An 18,614-nucleotide genomic window follows, 5' to 3' on the forward strand; every position below is an offset into this window, starting at 1 on the left:
CCTCTAAGAATCTTCAAACCATCTCTGAGACCGGGAGGAATCAGCTGCTTGCTGCATAACTCTTGACAAGAGCTCCCGTGCGCTTCTTGGGTCTGAAATCTCCTTCCATTCTCCGCTCCCTGACTCCTTCTTGGTGACATGCATTCTTTTTTTTTTTTTTTTTATAGCTCTTCTTAACTAATTAAGTCAAGGACAGTGTCAACAGACCAAAATTATGTAATTTCTAAGTCACATTTAGAATGAAAGAGACCCATTTTTACTTTTATACAAGCACACAAATAAATCAATAAATGAAATGCTCTTGTAACGGATTCTGGTGGGGAGGTCTGGGACTGACCTTGTCCACGATAAGGCTCACATGTCATTATTTTATTGCTTGCTCCACTGCCTGACAGCAAGGTTACTGGCAGCTTAATCCTAATTTCTCAAGCTCTGTCAACAACAATTTCTTTTCCTTCAAAATGGGATTGAAGTTCTGTGAAATGATTTAAAGTTATTTTTAAAAAAAGCTCTCTTAAACCCAAGCAAGAACTAAGAAATAACATCTTTCCATCTTTCTTTAGCAATCTTAGAACGGCAAAAGTTTAATATTAACCAAATTACTATAAACATTCAGGAAATATCCAGGGATGTGAGAGAATTGGAATCTCATGAAACTCAGTCAGTTTTTAACTAACTGAAGATTTTGGAAAAAAAAAATGTTCATGACATGGATTCTTTTCTTTGTTTGTTTGTTTTTGCGGTACGCGGGCCTCTCACCGTTGTGGCCTCTCCCATTGCGGAGCACAGGCTCCGGACGCGCAGACTCAGCAGCCACGGCTCACGAGCCCAGCCGCTCCGCGGCATGCGGGATCCTCCCGGACCGCGACACGAACCCGTGTCCCCGGCATTGGCAGGCGAACCCTCAACCGCTGCGCCACCAGGGAAGCCCTGACATGGATTCTTATAAACACTTGGTGAAGTGTTCCCGATCTAGGCCCAGCCTGCAGAGTGGGAGACTCCCTGAATCACCCACGCCCGGAGGCCACCCTTGGCCAGGACCCTCTTATTCCTTGGATGTTGTAAACTAGCAAATCCCCAAACCCCAGGACAGGAAGGGCCTTTGTGAGTGGGACGGCACCTCTGGCACGCCCTAGCAGTCAGCTCCAGCCTCCCTTCGCACCATTGCTGTGACCAAGGGCCCTCATCAGTAAACAGGCTCATGTCCCCTAGAGATCTGGGGCAGCTGGAGGAGCCTCAGAGGTGATCTAGTCCAACATCATTTTACAGACGGCACCACAGAGACCCAGACGGGGGAAGGGACCGGCCTGCACCGCGGGTTAGTGATGAAGGCCACCCTCTCCCCACCACACGCACCAGCCCCGGAAGCCAGGCTCCCTGGTTTCCAGAGCAGCACACTTTCAACACACCACATCCCCTGTCCATGCCCCTGATGCCAGAAGCCCCCTGGGAGTGAACGAGCCTGCAGCCCCTCTGGAAATGGCCCGGGGCCTACACTGCTTCTGCTGAAGTGACCACCTCAAGGTAACAAGCTTGGCCTAAGACAAAATTGCTCAGTTAGCAGAAGTAGTCTTGGCATCTACCACTTCTTGCTTCCCCCATCATCCCCTAGGCCCCCAGTCCCCCCACTTCTCCTTGCTCCCCGGGACCTGCTGCTCGGAACCCTCCAACTCATTAGAGTGACAGGGTAAATGAATTGTTAATAAATCCACTGGGAACTTTAGAGGACAGAGAAGGAGGGAGGGCAGTGTTTAATCCTCCATCATAATGTCCTCGTTGGGATTTCACACTTCACTGGGAGATGCTTGGGGATGGGGCTTCCCAGTGGCCTCCTGATCACACCTCCAGAATGCTTATTCCTGGTTCTTCTGTTTCCTTTAAGCGATGGTTTTGAGAAGCTGGTGGGAGTCCCTCTCCTCCCTCCTCTGACGTGCGGTGTCCCACACCCTGGCAAGGGGCGTCTGTGATGGCCGCAGCACTCATCCCCATTCAGTCACACCTTCATTCAACAGCGCGCACTCAAGGGCTTCTAAGTGCCAGGAGCTCTGCTGGGGCTCAGGGTGCCTCAGTGAACAGAACAGAGATCCCTGCCCTCCAGGAGCTTACTTGCTAGCGGAGAGAGACAGACAATAAACAACGAACATTTAAGGAAGTGAAATTCTAGATGAGAGCTGTGTGTACACGCATGCAGCAGAGGTGCGAGCTGGGTGAGGGGGGAAGGAGTGCATAGGTGGGGTGCGGTTGCAATCGAAAATGAGCAAGTCTCTGGGAGGAGGTGACTTTTCAGCAAGACCTGAACTGGGGGATGCTGGGCAGCACATCCCTGCAGAATGTAGCGGGGGGGAGGGGGTGGGGGAGGGGGGAGGGGGAGACCCTGAAGGGCTCGCACAGCTGCTGTGATCCTGAAAAGACCTCCTGCTCTCTGCAGCTCCTCTGCTTACTGGTATCTTCAGCAGCCAGGCTGGAAGCTGCTGGGCTCCTAACTGGTGAAGGAAGGAAATGTCAAACCACAGAACACACAGAGGAGCAGCACAGAGCTGAGAGCAAGCAGAGCCAGAGAGGGGCTGGCAGCCCAGCCTGCAACAAACATGGGCGCCCAGGGCCTCCTGCTTTGGGGGGCCTCGGGGCAACCTTCCCAGCCAGCTGGGACCACTGCTGGGGGTTAGTGCAGAGGGTAGCGGTGCTGGTGGACAGAGCAGCAGGTTGTTGCCACCTCTGTGTGCAAACCTTCAAGGTTGTCCCCGACTCCCACCTCCCCAGAGGACCGAGTGACAGTGAGTGGTCAGAGGTGACTCATTCCCCCTCTTCCCCACAAACCCCAGGCCATACTCAGCACCAGGGGGAAAGGCAGAGGGGGCTGGGCAGCTGGTAGACACAGTTCTCTCTCCTTCATCTGTTGTAGCCCCAGAAGTGGAGCGAAATTTTCCACAGGAAGTCAGGCCATGGCAGGAGACAGAATCCTGCCATGACCTGGGTTGCAGCCCTGTTGCATCCCTTAGCTTGCTGTGTGATGGGGGCCGGTCTTTGACTTCTCAGTTGAAGGCCTCTTCTGGTGATGTTAGAAGGTACGGAGGGTGGGACCGTGGGTCCTTGTTGAGTCTGACTGGAGCACCCTGCCCAAGGGCAGTGTGACCTCAGGCAAGGCATTTGCCCGCCCCCAACCCCTTGGCCTGGATTCCTCTTCATCAGCAAAACAAGAGGGTTGGCCCTACTTAGAGAATCCGTGATCGGCCTGACCATAGAGATTACATGTTACAGACACTGAGCCCACTGGTGACATAACCCATCGGAGCCTCCAGGAGAGATGCCTCGGGGTGCGGGTGGGGTGTGGCAGTAACACAAGCACCCTGGTAACATGGGTGATTCCTACCGTCTGCAAAGGTTGTGAAATCACTCCTGTCATTCTGGTATTCTTGGAATTGTTTTTTTTTGTGTTTTTTTTTGTTTGTTTTGTTTTGTTTTGCGGTATGCGGGCCTCTCACTGTTGTGGCCTTTCCCGTTGCAGAACACAGGCTCCAGGCGCACAGGCTCAGCGGCCATGGCTCACGGGCCCAGCCGCTCCGCGGCATGTGGGATCTTCCCGGACCGGGGCACGAACCGTGTCCCCTGCATCGACAGGCGGACTCTCAACCACTGCACCACCAGGGAAGCCCCTGAAATTGTTTTTTAAAAACAAAAAAATGGAGGAAGAGGACAAGGAAAAGGAGATGGAGGAAGAGGAGGGCGAACGAGGTAGGGCAGCAGGAGCAGAATACGGGATCTGAGTCTGTCTTGACGTGGTCCCTGCAGGATTCTCCCAGGAGACCTGGGGCTCCTTTTCAATGGTCCCTATACTTCAGCAGCTGTGGGTAGAGGGTCTTGAAGTGCGTCTTGAAGTCAACTTTGCTGATCACACAGAAGAAGGAAGCTATGAAAGAAAGACAGGCAGGCAGAAAGGAAGTCAGGGAGGAAGGAGGGAGAGAGGAAGGAAACAGAGCAGATAGAAGCTATCAGAGCCCACAGCACACAGTAAGAGTCGATATTATTTCGTGAACACTCTATTCTTGTTGCCTGTGTTGTCACATGTACCAGCACACAACTTAAATGTATTTCTTACCAAAACTTGCATAGCCTGAGCTTTAGATGAGCTTCCCCTGTCTCCCACGAGGCTGGGAGCTCGGGGGGGAGGCGGGGAGTTGCTCCCCTGACTCTGTTTCAGGGGCACGCTAGTCTCTCCCACGCCCAGAATTGGGCAGAAGTCTGCATTTGCTCCACGCTGCCCTCTCCGGCTCCTCAAAGCCTCTCTGTCCTCTGACACCACCTCTGTGACCCCTGGCCCGCCTCCCAGCCCACATTCTCTGTCCTAAACTTGCACTCGCTCTGCGTGTCACCCTTCTTTAAAGGAACAAAACTCCTCCTTTAAAAAGTCAGCCAAAGTGAGAGAGTGGCATGTAATATATACACTACCAAACGTAAAATAGATAGCTAGTGGGAAGCAGCCGCATAGCACAGGAGATCAGCTCGTTGCTTTGTGACCACCTAGAGGGGTGGGATAGGGAGGGTGGAGGGAGACCCTAGAGGGAGGTGATATGGGGATATATGTATACGTATAGCTGATTCACTTTATTATAAAGCAGAAGCTAACACACCATTGTAAAGCATTATACTCCAATAAAGATGTTAAAAAAAAAAGTCAGCCTCCTTGAACCAAGAACCAAACCTTCCAAAGTTCTGTCCTGTCACCTGAGAAGCCAGGGAGACGCCAGGACATGGGTCTCAGGACTCAGGCCTCCGTGTAGAACAAGGCACGTGAGGGGGAAACAAGAATTTAAGGGCACAGCAGGGTCTCCCCACTTCTCAGGCATGTCCTCCGCCTGACAGTTTTACAAGTTTTATTTTACTTGTACTTCACAGTCGTCTGGGTAGTAGCCAAGAAGAATTATCTCCACTTTTACCAACAAGGAAAGCAAGGCGCTGGGGAAGTGTTTGTCAAAGGTCCCATGATGGTTTTTACATGGAGCTGAGCCAGAAGTCAAGTGTCCTGGGTTCGCACCGGGGAAGAGGAGGGGCAGTCGGTGGAGAGGACGCACTTTTCATGCGGGGAGGACTGGGCAGCTGGACGGGGATTAGCCAGTGAATGGGAGCGGGGAGGCGCGTGTGAGAGAGGGACCTTGTCCCTGTCTCCATCCTGCGGGGGGCTGGGCACGTTCTTTCATGGGCACAAGAATGTCATGTTCAGCCCTGGGGCCCTCCTGCATCCTTCCTCCCCCATCATCTGCTGTCTTTCTATCTTAGGTAGGCACTGAGTAGATGAGACAGGAGGCTGTCTCTGAGGTTAGGAGACCGACAGCCTTATCAGAAGACAGACAAATGAACAGGCATGCCTGCATTACCTCTCTAATGGGATCTTAGCTTTTCCCAGCCTAACTTCACTATCGGTAAATGGGTACAGTGTGCATTAATGTTATAAACAGAATCATCCGATGCCTATGTGCTGCCACCACCGCATTGCTGCCCTCTCCTTATTTTTTAAGTTACACTATATTATTTTAAATATAAAACTTATAGCATTAAAACAAAAAACTCCAAATGGTCATCAACAGATTTTATCACGTGTTCTATCGATTTAACCAGAGCACGCTCAGCTATACCATTGGTGTTAGGCTAGGTCCTCTAAAAGGAGGTTAACATTGTTTTATTTTAAAACCCTCCTCCATTACATTTTCCTTGATGTCTGTGGGAAAAACTATGTCCTGAGAGAGCGACTATATCTTCAGACAGAGAATGCTTCCTGGCCAGAATCTGCCTGCTTACAAAATCTATTTAGTACTGACTTTTTAAGCATCGGGGAAGGAAATTGAGGTATGCAGAGGAGTGTCATCTTGTTTTGGTCTGCTGTACCTAAACACAATTTCTTTTCTATGACCCTTTAGGGTAATGATCCAGAGCAAACGAACCTGTGTACAAGGGAATGGAACAAATAAGCACTGATTACCTCTACTCATCAAGGACGGCGCCAGGCATCTTATATGTGGGCTGTCTCCTTCATATACACCGTTCCCTGAGAGTTCCTTCTTTCTCATCTATCGATGAGGAAACTGAGGCTCAGTGCGTTGAAGCAGCTTGCCTGAGTCCCACAGCCGGTAGGAAGCAGAGCCCACCTTAGAACCCGGATCTCCCTTGCTCCAAAGCCCATGCCTTTCTATTCTTTCATCCTCCCCAGTTAGCAGGATAAAATAATGAGTAAACATCTGAAATTGTGCTCATTGGGATTTTGCATAAAATGGTTAGAATAGCTAACACATCTTCAGTACATTTGATTATTTCCCCATTATTTCCTCTAACTTTCCCACTGGCCCTTGGAGATATGTTCTATTATTGTCCCCATTTTACAGATGAGGAAGCTGAGGCTCAGGGAACTCAGATAACTTGTCCACAGACTCACAGCTAGTGAATGGAAGAATTTAGTCTCAAGTTGTCTGACCTCAGAGCCTGCATTTTACTCACTAAGATCTCCTGTCTGCCTGTTCAGATCTTAAATAATATCCTTTAAAAGAATGAGCCCATGCAGTTCATGTAACCCATTCCTTCCTTTTATAGACTTGGAAACTGAGGGTGGTCTAGGACTCATCCCGGGCACAGAGCTCACAGAAGTAGAGATGGAATTGGTATTTATTATACATCTATGCCAGGGACGGTCACTATCAGATTCACCTAATCAGGGCAGCCCAGACCTTCCCCAGATGCCTTCCCCATCACTCCCCACGTTCACCCTTCGTGTTCCATGGGCAGGCCCCATAGCTTGTCTGGGGCACACATTCAAGGACCTCAGAGTGAGATTTTACTGCAGGCCAAGTTGTTTAAGTTTTCAAATAACTGAAGAAGTATCCCACACCTCTACCTCACCCATGTGAGGGTTTAGAATCATTCTTCTGCATTAACTAGCAGTTGCTTCTCACGCCACCTCCTCCTCCTGACTCTCAAACATACAGGTGTCAGCTGAGCTCAGCCTTAAGGTTACAAAGGATCTTCCCAGTTAAAAGTGCCTGCCTCATCGCTTTTCTTCTACTGCTCTGATGAAATCCCCTCCTTCCAGCATCTTCATAGCCACAGCCTAGGAGAAGCTCCCATCTCATAGTGGGATCATAGCCGTCCTCTCCTAACTGGGTTCCATGCCTCCAGCTGAGCCCTCCTCTGCATCATCTTTACATGCCCCCGGAAGAGTCAAGATGCAGGCCTGACCTAGTGTTCTCCCTGGTGAACTCACCTCACCAACGCTCAGACTCCTTAGAACGGCTCAAAGCATCCTTCAGAATTGTGACCCGTCACCGTGGCCTCTTTACTTTTTACTTCCCCATGTATACGCCACAGCTGCTCTGACCTACTTGCAGTTCCAGTAAAGGCGCTGGTGCCATGCCTTCGCAATATAGTCCCCATTTCTAGAATGTCCTTTACCCATTTTTCATCGGATCACTCCTAATGCATTTCAAGATCCAAGTTAAGTTCCCTTCTTCCCCAAAGTCTTTCCTAATGCCATATCTTGATTTTAAAACTCTGTGTGGACCAAACTTAACATGTCTGCAGGCTGACTCTGGCCCACCAGCCACTAATTCTCACTCCTGTATGTTAAGGTCTCTCCTTTACATGGAACTATGGTCTTTTTCTAGAGCATCACATTTCTGTAGTTATAGAAATGTGCTATATCTGTACTCTCCAATAGAGTAGTCTCCACTCTATCTGGCTTTTGAGCCCTTGAAATGTGGCTAGTGCCTCTGAGGAACTGAATTTTTAATTTAATTTAGATTTAAATAGCCATTTGTGTCTAGAAAAAACTCTAAAGAAGAACAAGGGTTCTTCAACAATAGTTGCCCCTGGAGATAGGCGGCACCAAAGGCAAATCCTTATTCCTTTCTTTTTCTTTTTCTTTTTTTTTTTCCTTTTTTTCCCCTTTCTTTTTCTTCACCCTTCCCGATGAGGGAAACTGGAGAGTCATATGTTCCTTATTTGAGCTCCCTGGCAGTCTACCTACATATGGGACTTTTCAACCTCCTACTTCATTGACCTACTTCCCTTTTATCATTGTGAGCTCTGAGACTTTTAGAGCGAGAGAAAGGACCTCAGAGGATGTCTAGAGTACAGATCTCAAACTGGTGGCCCCCAGACTAAATGTAACCCAGAGATGTGTTCACTTTGGCATTCACAACATTTGAAGGTATTTGAGCAACATTTAAAAATTGAGATACATTGCATAAAACGGATATTTCTTGCTACTTTTGTTAAGTTCGAAGACTGGGCATCACTGGGTCCACGTTGACTGGAGTTGAGTAGCTGCGGCTCCCTTTGGATGGAGACTATGATTCCAATTTGCCACAGTCTCCACCACTCCCTGTTGTTCACCAACAATGAGGCTTTGTGCTGATTACCCCTTTTATCATCATAATCGTGCTATTATTTTTCTTACAGTGGAGAAATAGTTCTCCATATCCATGCTTTATTCAAAGGTGGAAAATGATAGGGCTTTGTACTTTTCAACCTGACCCATTTCACCCATTTCTGTTAGCTGTCTGGCTCCTATAAGCATTTGCGTGTAGGGCTCCTACTTGAGGGACAGAAAACCCATGGTACAATAGGCACACTGCAACTTCCCGTTTCAGCGCCCATGTCACACCCAAGAAATGGCCCCCCTTTCCTCAGAATTCTTCTCAGCACGATGCCTGGGACAGCCATTCCAAACAGTCAGTACTGACAGACAAAAGGAAGTTCATTGCCATCCTTCATCGGATCCAACTCTCTCATTTTACTGAGGTCCAGAAAACTAAAGCAATGACTGAGTTGGTGATGACACCATGAGGAAATCTCAGATCTTTGATTCTAGTACTATTTTCAAAGGCCAACCCACCCCACTGGGAAGAGAGGAAATGAAAACGTGGTCCAGAGTCAGGCTTATCTTTGGCAAGAGCAGCCAATACACCAGCTGGGCTAGATCTGTTATTTCTTTTTCTCAAGTCATCTTGTAACTTCTCTTCACTAAACCCTGTCCTTGCCTTCACCCTTCCTCCTCACTTTCTTATTTCAAACCAACAGTGATAGATAACTGACTCAGCTCCCCCTGGACTACTCCCCATACTACCCAAGGAATGAGGGGGTGTACTTACGGCACCCGGAGCTTAGGGAATTTCTGGATGTCATTCTCTGCCAGGTTCTGAAATGAAGACAGCAGTAGGTTACAACCCACAGGAAAGGGTTCTGGGCCTGGTGAGTAGAGTATGGTATGAAACAATAGGGAACAGTGGGGACTGCAGCAAACTGCAGAGTACACCCCACTCACCCATCCAAAGCGGGCAGCTTCTAGATGGTGCATAAAAGCCTGTGGGCCTAGCGTTGCCAGATCTTTTTCAAAGGGAATCCCGAAACCTGGATCTTATATGAAATGTCCTGAGTTCTAAATATTGACAAATAACTTTAACTGAAGCAAACAGCAAATACTATGAGAGCCAAATCTGTGGGACCGCACAGGACTTGTTTTGTGGGCTGAACTTGGCCATGTCATGACATCTTTCTTAGACTCCAGGGCCCCTCTCAGCAGCCGTATGGAGCAGCTATGAGAAGCCAGCCTGGCGAAGGCATCTGTGCCCTTATAACATCATCACACCCCAACTGCCTCTTTCACCAGGGTTATTAGTAGAATTCTCTAGATGTAAGGATGCAATAAAGAGGCTGTCCAGAGGGAACCAAGAGGGGAAAGGAGAAAGAAACGCGTATTTGTGAAGAACTGACTTTGGGCCTCTCCTTACAGCATCTTGATTAATCCTCACATCAACTCTGTGATGTAGAAACTACCAGCATCGTTCCCATTTTAGTGAGAAAGCTGTGGCCCGGGGATGTAAGGGGATTCCAGGTTGTAGGTGATGGAGGTGGCACTGGGACCCTGCTCTATGGCATCCAATGTCTATTTTCTTCCTGCAAGCTTCACTTTTATCATGTCCAAGCCCTTTGAGGGTCCCAGTGACCTGTGCTGGGGGCAGGTGGTGAGAGAAGAAGGCACCTGAAAGGAAGGAGGAAGAAAAGAGGGTGGGCACGCTCTCCATAGAACCAATGCCGAGGCAAGGAAGGGGCCTCCTTAACGTTCTAATTGAGGTCAGAATCCCAGTGGTTAGAGTGGGAGCTCTGGAGTCAGACAGGCTGGTTTGGAATCTTGGTTCCTTCACTTAGCAGCTGTCTGACTTGAGACAGATGCTTAGTCTCTCTAAGCCTCAGTTTCCTTATCTGTATAATGGGAAGCGTAATAATATTAATAGCTCCGTTTCAGGGGTTGTGAGGATTGAATGAGATGACGTATGTCCTGTGCTTGGCTCAGTGCCTGACATACCTTTTGTGAGTGATAAATGGAGGTTAGGTGAGTAATTTCTGTCCGGGGGGAGGGAGCAGCTGGGGTCTGGCTGGCTCCTGGATGTTAGTGTCTTTGCTTCTACTTCCGCTCTGGGCTGGGAGCTGCCTGGCAGGTTGTTGGCTGCCTTCTGAGATGAGCTGGGCAAGCTTCCTTTTAAGCACAGGGGCTGGGGCATCTTAGCAATGTGCTTATGGCCTCATCTGCTCCACTTCTTAGGAGCAGTGTCTGACCCTGCGGCAGGGCTGGGGAGGAAGTTTGACAAGAGTCCTGAGACAATCAGGTTTTTGGTCAAAATTCTTAACTTCTTTTATTTATTTTTGCATCACTGAGCTATGGCATCCCCTCCCTCCAGAGCCACCTCCTCAGGGAGGATACCAAGACTCTTGTTCAGAGTGTGGCATGATGAGTGGAGGGCTTCCTGGGAGTTGCCAGAGGGATGAATGCTGAGAACTGGGCAGTTTCTGTTCTGCTGAGTCAAGGACATAAGCTGAGGGGATTTCAGGAAGCATGTGAAGGAGAAGGTGAGCATGTGAGCATGGCTGGAGACATAGAGGCAGAGGATATTAGGAAAGAGAAAGGCCTTTAGCAAAGTCTGGAAACTCTGGGTTACTTGTACAATGACTTGGAGTTAGACTTGTGGCTTCGCAGGAGTACACTTATACGCTGAGTGTGTCCTCAAGAGAGACACGGGAGAAAGGAAAGCTGAGAATTGGACCCCACCTGGAGAGGCAATGTGGCAGGGGCTGCTGCTTGCCTACCCAATATCCACTCTCTTTCTCCCTTACTGATGGGACCCGGATTTTGTTCAGGGCAGTAAATGTGCCCAGTTCAAAATATTTAACACCCTAGACTCCCTTGCATATGGCCAAGGTCACGGGACTCCATTGCAGCCAGTGAGATATAACCTGAAGTCTAACTGGATAAAGCTTTTGGGAAAGTCTCCCTGAAAATAAGGGGGAATGCATTCCCCATGCACTTCTGCATTTTTTATTCTTTGCCCTTCCCCCGTTCCTCCTGCCTGGAATGCAGATGTGATGCCTGGAGATGGAGTAGCCATCTTGTAACCATTAGGACAGAAGCCGCCAACGGTTTCCATTGGCCGGGTGGGGCCTGAGTTCTTGATGACTTCCTTTAGCGGCTCACCAGCCTCGAGTGCGTAACTCTATATTTCTTATCACTTGAGAAAGATAGGCCCCTATTTGGTTAAGCCACTGTGGTTCAGTTTCTGTTTCATGCAGCCGCACACCTTTCTAACTGACACAGCTTCCAAGCACATGGCCTCCTCTTCTTCAAGCTTCTGGAAGTGCAGCACCCCTATTCCCTCACCAGACTTCTCAATGGAAAATGAAATGGCAGCAAAACAGATTCAAAGGGCCTGCTAGATCCTACACTGAAGAAAGGAGGAAGGAACGAAGGAAGGAAGGAAGGAAGGGGGGAGGGAGGGAGGAGGGGAGGGAGGGAAGGAGGGTATCAAAGAAAGAAAGAGGAAGGGAGGGATAGAGGTATACAGACTGGGGTCTTCCACTTCTGCTTCGAATAGCAGAATGGTCCTGGATATTAAAAACTGGAAAGGGTGAGATACAACCTGAAGTCTAACATCTCATATAGATGAGATATTACAGCTCAGATCAGAGCCCAAGTTGTACCCAGAGCACCTGGGGCGGAGAGTGGTCTCAGCAGAAGCTGCCGGATCAGGTCTGGGTTCTGCTGCCCACTCTCCTGGCTCCTCGAGCCCCTCTTTCCACTTCTTCCTGTTTGCACAGTGATTAGAGCATGCAGCATATTCTCTGAGGGCCTGACAGGTCCCAGATATTGGGGCAGAGGAGGCAAAGCTCCTGTCCTAACAGGCCTGAAGCTCACAAGGGGAGCACTGGGGGGACTCCCAGAGCTGGGAGGGACTGTCACCTGCTACCACCCAGTCCAATGTGCTCTGTTAACAGAGGAGGGAGCAAGGAGAAGCTCAAGAGGGCAAGTGCTTATTCAAGGTGACCCAGGGCATCAGGACCACAACTGGGACCATCCTCAAGAAAGATGTCTTACTCTCTTTCGACTCAGCCCTGAGAAGTCTCTGTTCTCAGTGCTAAAGACATCCGAAGGAAATACTCAGATTGAGCAGTAATTTGCAAAAAGAAGACAATAAAACTACCAGAACTCTATTGGCCCAAAGCTCAGTATAAAGAAATAGCATTGTTAAAAACTTATGCATGGTTAGATTAAATTAAATGTGTGCTTTAGTCCAATTACTAGGTGTGTGACTTAGAATAAGTCACATCACACCTCTGTACATGTTTCTTCAATGGCACCTGAGGTGGTTGGAGCCTTCCTGAAGATAACTTCCTGCTATAAAACAAGCTTCTGGAAGGCAGAAAACACATCTTAATCATCTCTATATTCCCAGCACACGGCATGGTCTGGTATGTAAAAGGAGTTCAGGAACATGCTTGTCAAGTGAATGACTGAATGGTTTAGCTGGGACAGTGAATAAACATGTCTTACGTGGCACATGAAAACAAAACTCAGACCAAAAGGGGCACAGGTTTGGTCTAGGCACGAGACTTAAGAACTGACCAGAAAGGAACACGTGACTATGGGTGGTAGTGAGCTCACTATCACTGAAGGAATTCAAGAAGTTCTTGGTGGCAGAGATGCAATACAGGAAATGGATGGGTGTGCTGGGTGGAAAACTAGAACATGCGCCCTCTCTGGCCCCTTCCAACCCTGAAGTCTCATGGTTCAGTTCCCTCACTGCTGCTGACTAGGTCTTACAAGGAAACACAGCTTAACTTGCCCCCCGACTCCAAATCCAATTTGGGAACATCTACCCCATGAGACCATTGAAGTCTTTTTCCTACTTCTTTTTTAAATGATGAAGGAACATGACCAGAAGGGATAGATGGGTGCAGCCAGGGTCTCTCTTACCCATTGGCAAAGGTGTCATTTTAGGGGAAATGCTCAGACCACCGCCCCAGCCACTACCCAGTGCCTCTAACTCCACCAATTAGAGCTGCATCCCTTTCTATGTAATGGCTTAGTCCTCAATAACAGCTGCATCTTAGTCTTACGCTTGAAGCTTTTTGCAATATAATGGAGTGGAGAAAACTATACCCCGTGTGTGTTTAATGGGCACAAAACCAACTATGTGAATTTAGTAGAGAAAGAGGGACATATTGAAATAAGGAGGGTGATTCTACCCTTTATTCTAGGCAGTGACTATGTACCCCAGAGTGAGAAATAGAGAAAGAGAATCTTCTATTCTCCCATACGATCATTTGCCCCCTTGGCCTTCTCAAAGTATGAGTGGTATTTGAATAGATTTTCAAGAGGCGTGTGTGTGTTAACTATAATTGGATTCCTCCTTATACCTTGACTTTAGAATGTACCTTGGTATGGGTGAAAAATCTGGGAGGTATCCTAAATAGGAAGGGTCCTGAGAGGTGATGAGAGAGGCGTTCATACAAAACTGAAGAAGGCCACGGGCTGTGTGGCGATCCTGAAGACAGGCATTGCCCCTGGGCATCCCCAGGGACAGGGTAGCCCAGTTGGCCCTGCAGCCATTGATTAAAGTACAGGACAGCTTTGCTCTTGATGGGTCAGACTAGCCAGCGCTCACCAAAAACCGCAGCCCGTCGATGTGATATTTCTTCACAGCCTTTTCACAGTCCCTGTAGTTCAGCTGAAAAAGAGGAGGGGAGGTGCTGTCAGTGCGGGCAGTTCATGCCATTGGTTCCCATCCCTTGCCTGCCCTAGAAGCTTAGCAATTTGTGGTACTTGTGGCTAGCCAGGTCCCCCACTCCCCTCCCCTGTCTAACAGAGGGGCCCCATCCCTACCTCAGCCCTGCTTTCACTAACTAACCCCTTGGGACTCTCTGAAATGGAGAAATTGCCTGTCTAAGGCCTTGGGGCCAACCCCTAAGGGTTGGGGTACAGAAAGAGCGCCTTCAGAGCTTCAAAGGGATGGCCATACGCTCCTCTAGCAAGCAGAAAAGAGCTGAAAGAAGAAAATAAATAGCATCTGTCATCTCGCTATCCAAAGACAACCTCGGTGAAAATGGCGGTGTCTTTCCTTCAGTGGTTTTTCCTAAGCATCTTCCTAAACATAATGGAGGTTATCATTTGTATTCAATCTGGTTATCTTGACTTTTCCTCCTGAAACATATAGGCACTGCTTCATGTTATTACAAACTGATTTTGAACATTATTTGAGTTTGCTCCCTATTGCTGAACATTTAAGTTGTTTCCCAAACTGCTGTTCCAATAATGATAATAGAAACTTCTAGCAATTGCTGAACACTTGCTATATGGCAGGCACTATTCTAAGTATTTAAACCAATTTTAAGTCATTTAAGCCTTATGTTTTTCAGATGGAGAGTCAAAGGCACAAAGAGTCAAGTAACTCGTATAAAGTTCCATGGGTGGGCAGGTGATAGAGGTGACAACCGGGCTTCAGAGCAAGGAATGTTCTCCTTTTAGTTAATAACAGTAAAACTTACATACAGTAAGTGAACAGATTTAAGTGCAGCTTAACATACCAGATCAAAAAACGTCAGGGATATTCTTTAACATACAGCTTTTTCTTCTATGTTATGTAGTTGAAGTTAGATTCTCAAAATAGAATTATAGAATCAACAGGAATGATCATTTTTAGGGCCTGGTTGCTTTCCTAGAGTCACATCAGTTGACAATTGAAGCAGGTGTCTGTTTCACCTCACCCTCAACAACAAGCATTTCTATTTGAAATATCTCTAAATTTGATGTTTCTAGATAGAGTATTTAAGGTAAAATATTTGTCCTTGAGAATTCTAGCTTCTCCTCTCAAGTATGGGTCTCACGGTCTGTGGCAGCCTTCTTTGGGGGCAAACTTCAAATCATGACCTTTTCTTATGGCCAACAAAACTAAAGAGTGAGAGCAACTGTTGTAACCTCATGGCCTGACAGGGTAGGATGAATATTAGAAAGCTCGGAAAAGGCGATTTAGCAGTCATATAGAAAGCAAGCAGTCTCTGCAGGGCCCCAAACACCCCTTTTATGCATAAGCCGTGCGGTGACATGGTTCTTGGAATTTTCGACTGCCTTTAATTCATCATTTTAACTGTCCTCATCATCAGCTGAATCTCTGATTTTGCAGAGTGCTGACTTGGACTCTAGATAGACAGACAGTCCTGCAGACTGGGGCCTGCCTGGGAGTTTGATTCTGAGCCAGTAATGTCTTGGCCGGAGGGTGAGACTCTGTTCTTTTAGCACACGCTTAGACGATTCTTATGAGTGCCCAGCTTTGGTTGGTGCTGGTCTAGAGCAGGTACCTGGTGTTGCAGATGGGACCACTGAGGCCCAGAGAGGGGAAGGGACTGGCCTAAGGTCACACAGTGAGTTGGGGACACAGCTAGGATTAGAATTTATGGCTCTGAGCCAGAGTCTTCTCCACTGCATGGCCCAGGGATGCCTTCCTGCCAAGTCAAAAGGAATTGGAGGAGTTAAAGAAATAGAAAACATGACCTCAGTCCTCAGGGTCTTACGTTCCAGACAGAGGATGAGCTGCACGTATTTGAGACAGTAAGACACAAAGGCCCACTGCTCTGCATGGAGTCCCCAGCTAGGGCCCAGTGAATAGAGCAGGAGAAAGGGAAGACTGAACATGAATTGGCCCCCTGTCTCTGCTGGAGGCCTCACACACGTATTTCCTTTATTTCTCCCAACAATCCCATGAGGTTAGTCACTGTTACCATCTCTGGTTTACTGACAAGGAAGCCGAGGCACAGAGGTGAAGTAAAAAAAAGGAGGGTCACCAAGCTAGCAGGTGGCAGAGCCAGGATTCAAACCAAGGTGTGTCTGACTCCAGAGCTGGCCGGGGAAGTGTCTCCAAGGAGGACCTGGCCCCAGTGCTTCATTAGAAATGACACCTGCTAACAGGACTTTTGCTGGCCAAGATCCGTCCCCAAATGACTCCGCGGTCAGTCCTCTGCGTTTTCCCTCTGGGGGAATTGAGATGTTCACGCTTGACGGATGTCTACCCGGGTCTGTGGGTTCCTGGATCACAGTGCCCCTCAGTCTCCTCGTTCCTGCCTTCAGTCCCGTCATGCTGGGAGGGGAAAGCTGTCCAGATTCTGTGGACTTGACCTGGAGTCTGGGCTCTCCAAGAAGAACATTCTCCCTTCCTCCAACTCAGGCAGAGAGCCGTCCTTCTGAATCATCCCTGACCTATAGTCCAGCTCTCTCTACGAAGGGGAACTTTACCTTTGGATTCTGCAGCTGCTGTACTATCTGTGTAATTCTCCTTCCCACATTGGAGATGGGGCCTATCTGTGCCTCTCAGCCCATCCTCAGGTATGCCTTGTTAATTCTCAATTCTTTTCTCCTTTCTTTATTGAGGTAATATGCCGCTTTATAGCATCTTAGCAAATTTCACTTGTGGCCCTAATATATTTGGTCTACATTTAAGAAAAGTATTTAGAAAACTCTTTCAAAAGTCAGTTACCTCAGTGATCTTTGCACCCACCGTGCTGAAAACTAAGTTTATTATGACCTTTTCATAAGGGAAAAATAACAGAAAGGAGATGCACAAAAAGCAGAAAGTAACAAGATCTGTGGGCTGTGCCTCTATCGTGCCACACCCAATTCAACATTTTCACATTTTTCTTAGGGAAGAACAGTTGTGACAGGAAATACCTTGGTACCGTATGGACCCCAAATTAGACCATGTGTCCCTGGGAGCCTACTCCATCCCAGGAAAAACAAGAAGTTGACTTAGACAACCTCTAAGGTCTTGACCTAAAATCTTATGCTTGTGAAAATCTGGAGTAACAAGTGAATCTGATGCCAGCCTCCAGAGGTGGGAGTGTTAGAAGCTCAATTGTCCCTCACGAGACATCGTATCCCTCGGACAGGGATAGAGGGTCCCTGAGTCACGTGACTTGGGATCTGCCCAAGCAGACATGTGACCTGTGGTCCCACCAGCAGATGACCAAACACAGGGATCCTTGAGCACCTTCAAGGCTGGGAGCCAGGACAGCAACACTCAGCTCTGCCACAGCTTGGCCCCTGACCCTTCCTGGCCAACCTTCTCCTCTTCAGGGGCCTCAGTTTCCCCAGCTATAGTCTGAGGCTCATGTCAGTTTCCTAGCCTGCCTCATAAGACCCTCATAAAGCTCCAGTGACACTCTGTCCAGGTAAAGGTTTCAACAGCCCTCTTTCAAGGTCATGAGCAATGACTTGCCCTGACGCCATCTCCAGCATCATTCATCACAGCCTCCAACCTTTCCTTTCTTCTCTCCTACCCCAGGACTCCATATCTCCCCTTTCTAACAAGTAGCCTTGATCTCACTAGTTGTTACAGCAGTTCTGAGTCTCAGAGCAAGGACTTTGAAACCAGACAGGTGTGACTAGAATCCCACCTCTGTCACATGCAGTCCCTGGGGCTTTGGACCAGTTAGCCTCCTTGAGCTTATGTTGCAGCTGAGCTGGGAGGACAGCAGTCTTGGAGAGGGTTAGATGGGACTGTGCCTGAAGAGCACAAACTCGAGCCCTGGCACACAGTAGATATTTGTCCCTCTGAGGGCCTCCCATCTCCCCAAAATGCATTGCCGGGGTACTCAGTGGTGCTCACTCAACTGGCGAGGTTGCATGGAGTTGGAAGTTCCACTGCTATCTTTCACGCCTCTCATGTTCTGCCCAGACTCCATCTTCAAGCCTCTGCCCAGCCCTACCACCCCCAAAACATCAAGGCTCACCTTCTTGAAATAGTCTGCAAGGGTGTCAGGGTCCCAGGCCAGGACCTCAGAGCGAAAGGGCACGTTCCTGAGTGCCATGGTTGCTCTCCTGGGACGAAGCTCACAAACTGAGCATGGGTGTTGCACCCATGGACAGAGAACCCCAAATCCAGAGTGTGGAGGCGTCTTTGGCTCTTCCAACTCCCAGGTACCCTCTGGAAAAGCTCTGCTGGAGCCGATGTCCTTTCTGCTATAGCCAGATCCCAGAAAGCAACGGCTTCCTCTGAGAACATATATGGTCTCTTCTCAGAAAACGACTCAGCAAGTTTCCTTTACCACTTCCTCTACTGGGCTCTAAATAAGTAAACAAGGAAGCCCAGCTCTGGGGGCTTGAGAGGCAGAGAGAGCTACAGGCTGGTAATTCCCCACTGGCCCCATCTACCCCAGCCCAGTGGGAGGGGCGATGAAGAGAACTTAGACTCCAGTGGGAGTCCAAGTATGTTTCCATTAAAATCCCTGGCAACCATATGTCTAAACCACAT

The 18,614-nt window shown here is 48.5% G+C and overlaps 1 protein-coding gene across 4 annotated transcripts in view; it reads right to left on the minus strand.

Annotated features, from left to right (window-relative positions):
* LCP2 (lymphocyte cytosolic protein 2) overlaps positions 1 to 18,324 on the minus strand; it is a 44,849-nt gene extending 26,525 nt beyond the window's left edge. For 2 of the 4 annotated variants that reach the window (XM_019945716.2, XM_019945711.2), the window contains exons 1-3: positions 18,094 to 18,324; positions 13,980 to 14,042; positions 9,135 to 9,181 (exon numbers count right to left, since the gene is read on the minus strand). In XM_019945716.2, the coding sequence (XP_019801275.1) occupies positions 9,135 to 9,181; positions 13,980 to 14,042; positions 18,094 to 18,171 (188 nt within the window). In that variant the 5' untranslated portion in view covers positions 18,172 to 18,324. The remainder of the gene's footprint in view (positions 1 to 9,134; positions 9,182 to 13,979; positions 14,043 to 18,093) is intronic. The other 2 variants (XM_004311989.3, XM_019945725.2) reach the window with 1 other exon arrangement.
* Between the last annotated feature and the right edge of the window lie 290 nt (positions 18,325 to 18,614).

This window comes from Tursiops truncatus, chromosome 3 (assembly GCF_011762595.2).
Source record: "Tursiops truncatus isolate mTurTru1 chromosome 3, mTurTru1.mat.Y, whole genome shotgun sequence".
Classification (NCBI taxonomy): domain Eukaryota; kingdom Metazoa; phylum Chordata; class Mammalia; order Artiodactyla; family Delphinidae; genus Tursiops; species Tursiops truncatus.